Source organism: Cibotium barometz, chromosome 1, assembly GCF_041138505.1.
Source record: "Cibotium barometz isolate CiBa-2024 chromosome 1, ASM4113850v1, whole genome shotgun sequence".
NCBI classification, from domain to species: domain Eukaryota; kingdom Viridiplantae; phylum Streptophyta; class Polypodiopsida; order Cyatheales; family Cibotiaceae; genus Cibotium; species Cibotium barometz.
In genome coordinates this window covers 57,011,430-57,025,013 of record NC_141046.1, presented here as the reverse complement: position 1 = coordinate 57,025,013, position 13,584 = coordinate 57,011,430, and the positions used below count along the sequence as shown (strand labels likewise).

Genomic DNA, 13,584 nt, shown 5'->3' with positions numbered 1-13,584 from the left:
TTAGGGTTAGAGTTCATGTGGGAGACATACACAGAGAAACAAGGGAGAGAGAGAGAGAGAGTTGTGGGGATAAGTCAACTCATCAAGATGAGTGTGTGACTCCCCTATCACACATGTATATTGCACTAGTACACATAGTGCACTTAGTACATTAAAAGTACTAAGTGTACTATGTACTATAACTTATGGGCTTGTACACACTATAAGGGTGGGCATTATGCCTTTACCCCAACAGCAGCTGCAGGCGCAGAGACTGTACGAACAGGTACAGTAGGGTTCTACTGACCTGTACGGGTGCGGATAGATACAGCTGGTTACAGTTCTGTTCAGACCTGAATAGTAGTGGGCGGTGCATTTCCAGTTGCAGGTAGTGCTTTATCAGAGCTTAGTTGGTGCATCAGTCAAGTGGTTGCAGGGAGGAAAGTACAGACTGGTACGATCGGCCTCACGAGTGCAGAACCACGCACTGAAATTGGTAAGCTCTGAACTTGTCCATCTTTCTTTCTTTCCATTGGCTTATGTCTGCTGCAGAGTTGTGTTATCTGGCCCCTTGTGAGAGGAGGGGTATGGCAGATTGAAAGGGTGGAAACAGAGACTGGACAGTGGATGTATGTTTGTGCTGAGTTGTGAAACCATGTTCATGGGATATGCCAGATGTGTGCTCAAGGCTGCCCGGCTGAATTGTCTTGGTTGATCAGAGGGAAGCACAGAGTGTTGCTTTTGTGGAACACAGATCTGTGTGTGAATCCTCTGTGCTAAGAGGTCTTGTGGGCTGCCAGATTGGACATATAGGTGTATTCTCGTGGCTGGTTTTGTTGTACTCAGGTTTACATCTCTTTGAATTTGAATAAAGAAATACCGAAAGGGGCGCCAAGCTTTGGGGCCAACAGGTGTCGATTTTATTTCAGTTTTGGGGCACTCTAGCTCCAGTTTATTTTGTTTCTTATTTGGACTACAAGTGGAAGGGTGACTGCTAGTCTTCTGCACTTTGGTTTCTACCAGAGGCCGGTTTCACAACGAATACAAAAGCAAACAAATATGCCGATGTAGAATCCCTAAGTCGAAGTCGGTGTCAAGGCACGAGATCTTTGATGCCGAGCACACCACGGGGATGACCCACAAGAATCTCTCATCGGACTAGTACCAGATACAATATCCAGATCCAAATCCAAGTCCAAGTCAAAGTTCCAAGTATAGCTTCGCACATGTCCGTACAATTCTGTACGACTGTACGGATTCGTACAGTCGTACAGACATGTGATGATGTGGCACTATAGCCGATGGAGGTGCTTTGAAATCAGCGGGCAACGATGAAAAACTCATGGTTTTGTTCATGATCAAGTAGATGATGATGGAGAAGATGATCTCCATGCTTCAACGAAGATGGCGACACGATGAAGAGGTTGTTCTTCAACTTGATGCTCAAAAGAGAGGCTCATGCTTCTTTTATACTTGGGGAAGCCTTGCTTTTTTCCAAAAAGTGATGCTTTTGCTTTGCTTTTGCCTTTTACTTTGCTTTTGGTCTTTTTAATAGTAAAATATAACTTTAGTTAAAAGTTCTTGTTTTTCTTTTCTAGCTTCAGGGCCTTGGAGGTGCTTTTTGAAAAAGTGGCTTTTAGCTTTTTGGTCCGGATCAGTCTCCTCTTTCCAATGGTGCCCTTGGCTCACGGTCAACCGTGTTTGACTTTTTGCTTTTTCATCAAGAATGGTGCTTTTCCGTAATCAAATCTTATGGACCTTGTTCCCATGTCTTCTTCCACTTGTGTGGTGTCCGGGCATGGGTTTCATCATGAAGAATAGAGCTAGGAGGGCCGCATGTGGGTTGATTATTGTTTGGGACTCTCGGATCATGCTCCTTCATGGATGAGTCTCTATTTATATGTTCCCATTGTTGATGTACAACTGCCAGAAAAGAGGCTTTGCTTGTTAAATAATAGTTATCTTACTCATGCCTTGTTTCAGAATATGATCTGTGATATTGTGGGGTTAATAGGAAAGTTTGGAGAGTGCCGTGCGCCGCGCGCGCGCGCCGGGGGGGGGGGGGGGGTGGGGCTCTGGTATGCCGCCAAACTCGCTCACGTGCATCCATCACTTGAGAGGATAGGGAGGCACCTCTGAGTAGGGAACACAAGATTGAACACAATGTTAATCAACACACTTAAATACACTAAGATTCAAGACATGCTCCACATCCATCGAGCTACCTTTCCACGTAACATAGGTGAGGGAGACCTCTTGGCCATACTCATTAGCCTCATGCTTGATATTTTGGAGAGTGGTATACCATCTACTGGGAGTTGATGCTGCTCTCATGTTTCTATGTTTCTAGTATTCCATGATGAGTTTCCATGGACAGTTTTGTATCACCCCAGTGAGATAGCTATGTTTATGTTTTGTTTTCCATTCCATGATGAGATATGCCATGGACATTATTGTATCACTTTGGTCTCATAGGCCCATTGGGTCTTTAGTAGACGCTTGATATCTCTCTGGTATGCCGTGCGCCCGGGGGGGGGGGGGGGGGGGGGGGGTGTGGACTGCCTCTCTGGTATGCCGCCAAACTCGCTCATGTGCTTCCATCACTTGAGAGAATAGGGAGGCACCTGTGAGTAGGGAATACAAGAAATCTGTGGCTCTAATTCCACCGGTTGGTGTGGAATGTTTGGTTGAACACAATGTTAATCAACACACTTAAATACACTAAGATTCAAGACATGCTCCGCGTCCATCAAGCTACCTTTCCACGTAACATAGCTGAGGGAGACCTCTTGGCCATACTCATTAGCCTCATGCTTGATATTTTGGAGAGTGGTATACCATCTACTGGGAGCTGATGCTGCTCTCATGTTTCTATGTTCCTAGTATTCCATGATGAGTTTCCATGGACAGTTTTGTATCACCCCAGTGAGATAACTATGTTTATGTTTTGTTTTCCATTCCATGATGAGATATGCCATGGACATTATTGTATCACTTTGGTCGCATAGGTCCATTGGGTCTTTAGTAGACGCTTGATAGCTCTCTCTCTCTCTCTCTCTCTCTCTCTCCTCCCTACCTGTGGGAAGGGCTGCAGAGTAATTTCGAGGAATGGCCCCAAGTATCCAAGAGAAACTCGAGGCCCTCGAGACGGCAATGAAGGCACTAATCAAGGAGAACAAGAAGACATCCGATTCCAACCTCAATGAGGTGGAGAACAAACTACACCGGCACATCATGGCCCTCGAAGCACTGGTCACGGACCTTGAACAAGAGAACACAGCACTCAAGGAGGAGGTGAGTGCATTGAAAGTGGAACTGGGAGCCGTCAAGAACACCGAGAAGGAAGAAGGGGAGATCAATGACAACACTCTCACGGCCATCAAAGAAGAGATCTCCAAGGAGATCACAAAAGACATGGAGGGAAAACTCGAAGCCAAGCAATCAGGATGGGTTGAGGTGGTGAAGAAGAACATCCGTAAAGAAGTGAGGGAGGAGACTCAAAGGGAAGAACATCAAATCATTCACACCAAGACTCAAAGGGAAGAACATCAAATCATTCACACCACCATTGAGGAGGAGAAGATGAGGCATGCCCACCGCCTCAACATTCGAGTCACAGGTATAGCCGAGACACCCAACTCCACTCTCGAGAAAGATGGACAGCTTCTATGCATGAAGCTAGGCTACAGGGAAGAGGACCCTCTCCCCTTCACCAAAGCATGGAGAGTCGGGAAAGACTCAACATGCAAGCGAGCCCTCATCCTCAAGTTTGCAGGAGAGACGGAGAGGGTCACCTTCATGAGGAAGAGGGTCATATTACGAGGCTTAGAGGGAGCTTCTATTTTCTTGGATGATGATCTCACGAGGATGCAGCTAGAGCATAGGAGAGCTTGCATGCCACGAGTCTTACACGCGAGGAGAGAAGGCAAGAAGGCCTTCTATCGAGATGGTCGGGTCATCATTGATGGCCGGCCCATGGACTAGCGGTTTGGGGCCTATGGGACACAGACCAAGCCACTGACAGAGATACACATGGCAATATGGAACTGTAATGGTTCACTATGGGTGCAGCCCGAACGACTGGAGCATGTTATGGTGGGGAGAGACATCATACTTCTGACAGAGACACATCAGAGCCCAGAGAGAGGGCTACCTCGAGTAGAGGGATTCCAGTGGGAGTTAGCATACAGGAGGACCACACGCCAAGGTACCTCGAGAGGGTCGAGGGGAGTAGTAGTTCTATTTAGACGGGAGCTACAAGGGAGACTGAGAGTGGTAGCACAGGATCCAGAGGCCAGATACATGTGGATCAGCTTATAGCTCTGACAGGACAGGGTTATATACATAGCCCTAAGTTACTTTCCTCCATCAGGATCCTCCTATGTCATTACAGAGGACATGCCACAGGAGGAGGAGACAGGAGCCTCGCCATACAGTTTTTTGTCTTGTCCCATTCCCCATACTACTTTACGCTCTACCATTTCCTTCTCAAGGTAGTATTTTCCAACGGCAATACTGAGAAGTGGAACTTGTGTCCGAAAACTGTAAAGAAATATTCGTGAAAAAAACAGTTCTACCTTTGATTGAGAAGCAAAGAGATAAGCCTTTCTTAGAAAGATTGTGTTCACTTAACTAAGCCATAATAAAAATATACACTGCCCATACCTTATGCAGCTTAGTGATTTATTATCAAAAAAAAGGTCCCCATTGAGTGCCCGAGATAAAGGAACTTTAACTTTTATTATCTCTCCTCGTGCAAGTGACACCAATAGGTAAGCATCATCTATCCCTACAAAATATCTCGGTGATTAAGCAAACAAGGGGCTCTCTCTCTCTCTCTCTCTCTCTCTCTCTCTCTCTCTCTCTCCAGTTCCAGTTTCATTTTCTAGGTGCAAGTAGTATCATCTTTATTTTTCATTTTCTGGGTTTTTTTATCGAGACATTGTATCAGATCCACCATGATGTAACTTTTGGTCTCATAGGTCATTATGGCCTTTTGAAGACGTTAATATAACATTTCATTTCATTTCATTTTCTCTCTCTCTCTCTCTTGGTTTTTTGGGTTTTTTTATCCAGACATTGTATCAGATCCACCATGATGTAACTTTTGGTCTCATAGGTCATTATGGCCTTTTGAAGACGTTAATATAACATTTCATTTCATTTCATTTCTCTCTCTCTCTCTCTCTCTCTCTCTCTCTCTCTCTCTCTGTGTGTGTGTGTGTGTGTGTGCATATAGGTTGCATACTGAGCCTCTAGCAGTAGTGCTCCATCCATCACACCCCCCCACTAGCTTAGTACCTTCATAGTTTATTTCATGTTCATTTTGTCCTTTTTTTTTTCTCTGGACATCCAGAAGACATTGACAGTTGTACATTGATTTGTCTCATAGGTCGAGTTCGGCCTCTAGTAGATGTTAATACAGCTTTCTTTCTTTCTTGCTGTCGCTCCCCCCCTCCTCCTCTTCTTCTCTTTCTTCTTCTTCTTCTCATCGTGTGTGTGTGTGTGGGGGGGGGGGGGGTGGGGGGGGGTGGTGGACTGCCTCTCTGGTATGCCGCCAAACTCGCTCATGTGCATCCATCACCTGAGAGGATAGGGAGGCACTTGTGAGTAGGGAACACAAGAAATCTGTGGCTCTAATTCCACCGGTTGGTGTGGAATGTTTGGTTGAACACAATGTTAATCAACACATTTCAATACACTAAGATCCAGGACATGCTCGATGTCCATCGAGCTACCTTTCCACGTAACATAGCTGAGGGAGACCTCTCGGCCATACTCATTAGCCTCATGCTTGATATTTTGGAGAGTGGTATGCCATCTATTGGGAGCTGATGTTGCTCTCATGTTTCTATGTTCCTAGTATTCCATGATGAGTTTCCATGGACGGTTTTGTATCACCCCAGTGAGATAGCTATGTTAATGTTTTGTTTTCCATTCCATGATGAGATATGCCATGGAAATTATTGTATCACTTTGGTCTCATAGGCCCATTGGGTCTTTAGTAGACGCTCTCTCTCTCTCTCTCTCTCTCGCTCGCTTTCACTCCCCCCCCCTCCTCCTCTTCTCCTCTTTCTTCTTCTTCTTCTCATCGTGTGTGTGTGTGTGTGTGTGGAGGGGGTGAAGTTAAAGATTTTGGTATTCCGACGCTATGTAAGGTGTATCCAAAATTAGTGGGTAGAAGACGTAATGGCTTACATGTCCAACTATTTTGAGGTTTCCAGTGCTTTTTACATATGTGGTGGATAGCAATCAAGGTGGCAATGGCTCACATACTAAATATTCCAAGTGAACCTTATTTCTTTCTGTTTTAAAGAGGATATTGCTTTATCTTTGAACCCATATCTATATTGAGGGCACTGATATATTCTCAAAACTTTGTTAAATGCACATGTTACTTGCATGTGACAATTTCTTGAAATTTTAGTATTTTTTAAATGCTTAAAAACAGCAAAAGGGCTTGCTTCAAAAAAGGACCTTTGTAATTAGTTGCCTTATTGTTCCCTCTCAGGGTCTACAAGGAAGGACAAGTGATTTCTGCAGATAATGCACTAGATTATGGTGCGAACTTTGCACATATGCTTGGTTTCGAGGATGCTGAGATGCATGAATTGATGCGACTCTATCTCACCATTCACAGGTAGTAACGCCTTTGTTGATTTTAATGAGAAATACTATTGGATCATAGGACTTGTAGTTGTATCATATGCACTGAAGGACATGTATCATGTAGCAGGGAAACGACCAAATTTAATTAAAAGAACCTTAGGCTAAGAAGACAAAATTATTTGCTGAAGCGGGGAGGTTTAAATCTTCAGGCAAGAAGTGAGGAAAATTCTCACCACAAACAAAGGAGTATGGTTAAGCAAAATGAGTCTGTAAGGTCATGAATGTTGTATAAGATGATTGGCCAAAAAAGCAAGTGGCATCAACACTCACCAAGATAGTGGATAAGAATGAGGTTGTTCAATTGTGCCGAAGCATAAAGAGCACAGAGCAGGGATTTGTTCATTCCTTCCCTTCAAACATTTCCTGCAAATGCTTTTTTTTTTTTTTTGGACTGGCCTTTGGCCCAAGATCCTCCCGTAGTTACCGATTTTTCACCGCCCGTAGGCAATGCTGCTGAGGAAGCACCAAGGGGGGTTTTGAACCCAAGACCTCTTGGTCTTAGGAAAACACCTTCACCACCTGAGCTATCACCTCATTGGCCTGCAAATGCTGTTTTTATGTGAAAGCGTGATGGAGAAAGGAGGTTTTTCCTAGAATAATGGTGCCATGCTATAATAAAGAGGGCATGTTTCCTAGTGTATTCTTTGTTTTGTTTTAGCTTGCTGAAAAAGTTATTTGCGTCAAAACGGTCTCAATTGCTTGGAGGTGCGGGTGTGTATGTGTGGGGGGCACATGCGCGTGTGCAGATTTAATATAGTTTACATGGACAGTTTGTTGCCATAGTTCAACACTCATTTGCAATTGAGACTCTAAGCAGCTTGGTGTTTTTGAAGAGAGCTCAATTTGACAAGGCTTACTGAAGGAAGTTACATTTAAGACTGCTTCAGTGTTAAGTCAGGGCTTGAGAACAATCAATGTGGTCAACCACATCAAAGTGTACAAATGTATTTTGGACATAGTATATGCACGTGTTGTATGCATTTATGTATACCATCAAGCAACTTTTGCAGCCATGTATTTATGTGTATGGGTGCATATTCATAAATATTGCACTGTGTGCATGATAATATGCACAGTGCTTAGATAAGTCAATGCTAAATGCTGGCTTTTAAGGGGATTTGTGGAAACGTGCTTGCAAATACACACATGTTCATGGTGACCAACAGAGTCATTTACAATTTGAAGACCTTTTTTGTACAGGTAGTTCACTAGCGCAAAGTTCTGCAAAATAAGCACTTCTGACCCTTTTTTCATGAATAAGCAAACTATCACAACCTGGTATCTTTTTTGTTGATGATCGCAGTGATCACGAGGGAGGAAATGTTAGTGCTCACACTGTTCGATTGGTGAGTACTTGGTTATGCACTCTCTTATTTCAAGAACAACTTAGGTTACTATGATATTGGCTACAAAATAAAAGGGGAAAGGGTAAGCAAGAAAATGGTCTTTTTTATAGCGGTACATCGCCCCACCAGAACTTGTTCCCTAGAGGTTTCTGGATCTTAATTTTAAGAGCAAGAAGAGGACCAAAGAAGGCTTGCACTGGTAGTATTTTGGTTTTCAAGATACACGTACATGGAGACATACATGAGAAGGTTCTTCAAAAAGCCTTTTGCCTCGACTGCAAAACAGGATACAAGACATGTCAAACCATTTCTTGATCATTCCCTTTTCCTCTCCTTAATGCTTATCCATAGTGCATGGCCATATCTTGATAGAGGATTGGCCCACCAGAGAGCTTAATCATTCACTTTGATTAAAAGCGCACACGATGCGATAGAGAATGCAATGCACAATTTTATGGCTTGTGGATACTGTGCCTCTGAGTGCTCCTTATCCCCCCACTTTCCAACCTCCCCGCCCCCTTGGGTTCCCTTTAGGGCTTGTATTATCAATTTTTTGTACAATACTGTGTGTGGTCCCCACAAATCCTCTTGCAGGGTCCCAAGAGTTTGTGATGCTTACAACAATAGTGATACCAGAAATTAAAGGATTCAATCTTTAATGACAAAACTCGCTTCTTGCTAATGTCTCTGCACACAAATGCGACTGCCTTTCCCACGTGGACTCGCTTCTGAAGCTTTTTGGTAAGTTGTACTGTCCAGCTGCCTTGTTTCATCGATCAGTACAACCTTGTTTCATCGAGCAGGGGTGGATAAATCCAAAATATGGTGGAAATTTACCGTAACTCGTAATTACGGAGTAGATTTGGGAGAAACCATACATTACGGGCAAATTTGGAGAAAGCTAGGGATTCAAGACAAATTCAAGATGGAAACCATCAGGAAAAGTTTCAAATTTAGGGAAAAATAGAGGGGAGATTTGGGAGAACTGACATATTTGGGGTGGAAATTTGGAGGCCATAAATTTGAAAGTAAAAGCAGAGGAAACATGGTCCCGAGCTTGCTCACTACTACTACTGCCGACATGGTCCCGAGCTTGAATCCCCCAGACCCACATTGAACAACAGTGGGAGCTCATCAGCAGCATTGCAGTGGCTGGCATGTTTGACGTGTAGTGATGCCATAGAGGCACTCTATCTGGACGGACCACATCCTCACTGATCGTGGACATTTGGAGTGCTTTGACGGGTGATTTGGAGCACATGCAGCGCACCGGCCACCTTCCCTCGCACTTGGAGCCAGGACCCCTTTCTTATGCAATGGCAGCCCTTGCCTGCTGTGTACCAGTTGCACACTTGGGCTGTTTTTGTTTCCAAGTTATTCTCACGCCTCTTTCTGCTACATTAAACATTGTACCTCCTCGGAGGGTTGTAGTCCGCTTGAGTGGATGCTTCTTTTTCTACTGAGAGAAGGAAGCAATGTGCAATAGCAACAGCCTGCACAGGATAGGCAACTTTAATCTCGTGTAGACAAGGGACATCCATCATCCGGATTTTGTGTGCACGTGTGACAGGTGGGGACTGTCTGCATGCAAGCTGCAAGGCAGCAACTCGATGCATGGCTTTGCTTTTATCTGTTCATGCAGGATTCTGCAGCACAGGTGTGTTTCATAGTTGACTGAGCAACAGTAAAAGCACATATGGTATCCAGAGCAGGGCTTAACCAGCAACTGCACGGAAAACATAAGTGGGTTGGACAAAAGGCCAAAATGCCAATTGATCCTTTGATCATGGCTTTTGCTGTTCGGGTTCTTGTTTTTTGCCTGCCCTCAGCAAGGATGTTGCCTTATGTCACAAATCAGAAAGTACCTTTCCTGGCATTCAGTGCCCTCCCTAATAATTGGGTTACTCTAAAATATTTATCCTTTTAAGCCTACTTACGATTTTTGGCTACATTCCTTTATCACTTTGCATCATTTGTCATTATAGCCATATGATGGAGATGTACGTATGAAATCGGTCAATGTTGGTCTTGGTCCTGCCTAGCTATAACAAGTGCGTCTCTCTAAATCCAGTCTTGTTTCCTTTCTCTAAAGGTTGTGTTGTGTCACCTCCACAAGTGTGAGCATCAAGGCACTGAGTACTCTGCCAAACTGGGGTGAGGTATCCAGCTGCAGGGGATTGGCGTCATGTCTGCAGCAGCCACCTGTTGGTGGGTCCATGGTAACCCGCCGCCTCCCCTTTTCCTTGCTGACTTCCGGATGAGGCTCTGGGACAGCTTCCGTCAAAGGAATATTACTCTCTGGATGGTTTGTGAGCTCTTTGGAACTCCAATGCTTCTTTCAGCATGGTGGGATGGGGCAATGCCACAGTTAAGGCAATTTGCTGTATTGTTGATAAAGCAAAAGGACCGTTTAAAAAATTACACGTAGTATTTTTACTGCTGCTTTGCTGAATATTGTTAGCCATGGCTAGTCTTACACTGGTTGAAATGTGCCATTGGTTTATGCACGAAGAGCTACATACTAAGGTGGGCATGTCTTTCTATCTCCAATCTAGGTTGGAAGTGCACTGTCAGATCCGTATCTTTCCTTTGCAGCAGGAATGAATGGCCTTGCAGGTCCTTTACATGGTCTTGCTAATCAGGTCCCTCTTTATGCCTTCCTTTTATCACAAGACACATACCATTTTTTTTTGGAGGGGTTTAATGTCCCATCAATCTCTCTAACCTTGTTGTGTGGTGTTTATTTTTTATAGGAAGTCTTGCGCTGGATCAAATTTGTTGTGAACGAGATCGGTACCGATGTCAGCACTGGGGAACTTAAGGACTATGTTCTGAAGACTTTGAAAAGTGGGAAGGTAAAACGCTTTCAGTTGGATTCACTAGGCAGGATTATATTATTATCAACTGGCCTCTAAAAGTAGAATTCTATGTCAGGTGGTGCCGGGATTCGGTCATGCAGTTTTAAGAAAGACAGATCCAAGATATACGTGTCAAAGAGGATTTGCATTGAAGCACTTGCCTGATGACCCATTGTTCCAGCTGGTATTGGAAATTTAACCTGCTTTTTGTCTGCTGGTGTGTGTGTGTGTGTGTGTGTGTTTCTTTTAGAGCTAATGTAGGAAGCATTGAGATTTCCATCAATTATTTCTTGCTTCATGTTTGAAGGTCTCGAAATTGTATGAGGTCGTTCCACCAATTCTTTTGGATCTTGGAAAGGTGAGTGTCTTTTTTGTGTGTATTATGCAAGATCAAGAATTGATATGTAGAATGTACATGTACTTGAAAGACTTGTTTTAAGATTATGGGTATATTCAATGTACCTGTAATGTTTCATATCAAAGGGCTTGGTGTGTTCTACTTGAGCTTGCCATGAAGAAAGGGAGAGACTATCTTCGAAAATTTGGAGTGTGATGATTGCCTCTTGTGCTTTTCTGTGATTTAAATACACAAGGTAATAAGTTGAGAAATGCTTGTAGATGCCTCTGTCCAGTTTGTATTCATGGAAAAGGAGGAAAATGGAAATAAATCTGTATGCGTTAACGATTTAGATTTCTGTGGTTTTGTGGTGTTTCTTCAGGTTAAAAATCCATGGCCTAATGTTGATGCTCATAGCGGTGTCTTGCTACACCACTATGGTTTGACTGAAGACAAGTATGTAACTTCTTTTTGTGCCATCTATGGAGTAGCAAAGAAAACCTGTCTTCGTGATGATGTTGCAAAAAAGGAGAAAAAATGTGTGGGCAAGGGAGGAGAAAAGGGGGAGGGGGGGGTGTGTGGGTGGAGGTGGGGAGGGGGATGGATAATTGTCTGTGGGGTGTGGAACTGACGAATGAGACCATTGTGAGTAGGTAGTTTGCACCTATCAAAGTGAGCCCAAAAACAGTGGATGAAGCAGTGATGCATATCTTATCATCAGTTGGAGTGTGTCTGCAATGTGAAAGTACAACTGCTTGCATCATGTCCTATCAAAAGTTTAGGAGCCTGTGAATACACTCGGCTAGTCTCAGATCCCTGTCCTGACATTAGGCATTTAGTGACCCCTTTGGAGGGTGTAAGATCTTAGGTTTCAAGCGAGATGGGACACAGGATGATTTACACCCAAATTGCAACTTGGCGAACAATGAGAACCCCCAGCTCTTAAGAGTCACCAGCTTTGTGAATTCATATGTTTATCTTGGTGTTTCAAAGCTGTTAAAGGATTCTTCATTGAACTGCTTGGTGCACATGAACATCGCTGTCTTCTACCCCCATGTGAAGTATATTATATACAAGCCCTTGTGGTCTCAAGGGAGCCTGCGCGTCTGTGGATACTTGCACATGACCTTTTTTGGAGTGATTTTATCAGCTTGGGGAGTGATCTAGGGATGTGGTTTTGATCACCTTAATGTGGAAGCTGCATACAAAAATCCTTGTGTTCAATTAGTAGGTTTGTGTGATTGCAGCTACTTCACGGTTCTGTTTGGAGTCTCACGTTCCATTGGTACTCTCTCCCAGGTGATTCAAGCAGCCCTTTCAACATTAACACACGTAGGGAGATTATTTCTAGGAAAACCTGATTTTGGATTCTCTCTAAATAGATGGGAGTGTTGTCATGCAGCTCATCTGGGACAGAGCCCTGGGTCTTCCAATTGAAAGGCCTAAAAGTATGACCTTAGATTGGATAGAAAACTACTGCAAAAATAAGTCTTCTGCTAAGTGAAGCCTACCTTAGAATGTGGTGGGGATGGTTGCATTTGATTCAAAAGATATATGCCGAGAAAAGGTTTTGCAGGCTTTGCTAGATGATGACTGGCTTTTCTAACAGAGAGGTACAGCTGTCTACAGTAGGAAATTTTGGATCATGCTTTGCAAATAAGTGATGTAGCACGGTACTCTTTTTTCTCCCTAATAAGTATCGACTGTACATGAAGGCTATGACTTGCCTTTTTTATCGAGTTGTATCACATATGTTAATGTCTCTTTACACTACTATATAGGGGAACATATGTTGTATCACATATGTTAATGTCTCTTTACATTACTATCAGTCGTTGTTCAGCTCCGCAATCACTTTGTTGATAACCTTGGTAATAAGAAATTCAGAATTTGGAATCATATGTGCAAGAGTCCCTGCTTGGTGATGTGGAGGCAAATGGAGTCACCTTAACATCTCGCTAACACCAGTGTAGGCATCACTCATACATTTCCTAGTTGCTCATTAAGTCTGTTTGAGAGATGTATTAATATTGAGGAGTAGGATATTAGGAGTCTAAAGTATTGAAACAACACATTCCTCGGCTTCGTTGTGTTCAAATCAACCACTTGTTGAGGTAATGCATTTTGTTATTAGTGGTTTGAGGTAATGCATTTTGTTATTAAGTAAAAATGATGGTAATTAAGTAATATTAAGAGTTTTCATGTATAATTAGAAAAATAATGATTAGTAGAGATGAAACATGTTTTGAGTTAATGAATGCATGTATTTGATCACTAATTAAATATGATTAGTCACTATTTCAATCACTTTTCTTAATCATGGTAGAACTCTAATTAATGAAGTATATAATTTGTTGATGTTTTTCATTATGTGATTTAAAACAAAGAAATAAAT

The 13,584-nt window shown here is 43.1% G+C and overlaps 1 protein-coding gene across 2 annotated transcripts in view; it reads left to right on the top strand.

Annotated features, from left to right (window-relative positions):
• LOC147642218 (citrate synthase, mitochondrial-like) overlaps positions 1-13,080 on the top strand; it is a 62,486-nt gene extending 49,406 nt beyond the window's left edge. The window contains exons 11-19 of one of the 2 annotated variants that reach the window (XM_086803940.1): positions 6,491-6,619; positions 7,952-7,994; positions 10,550-10,636; positions 10,748-10,849; positions 10,929-11,036; positions 11,160-11,210; positions 11,572-11,645; positions 12,437-12,488; positions 12,592-13,080. In XM_086803940.1, coding sequence (XP_086660066.1) covers positions 6,491-6,619; positions 7,952-7,994; positions 10,550-10,636; positions 10,748-10,849; positions 10,929-11,036; positions 11,160-11,210; positions 11,572-11,645; positions 12,437-12,488; positions 12,592-12,693 — 748 coding nt within the window. In that variant the 3' untranslated portion in view covers positions 12,694-13,080. The remainder of the gene's footprint in view (positions 1-6,490; positions 6,620-7,951; positions 7,995-10,549; positions 10,637-10,747; positions 10,850-10,928; positions 11,037-11,159; positions 11,211-11,571; positions 11,646-12,436; positions 12,489-12,591) is intronic. The other variant, XM_086803948.1, reaches the window with a different exon arrangement.
• The last annotated feature ends 504 nt before the right edge of the window (positions 13,081-13,584 follow it).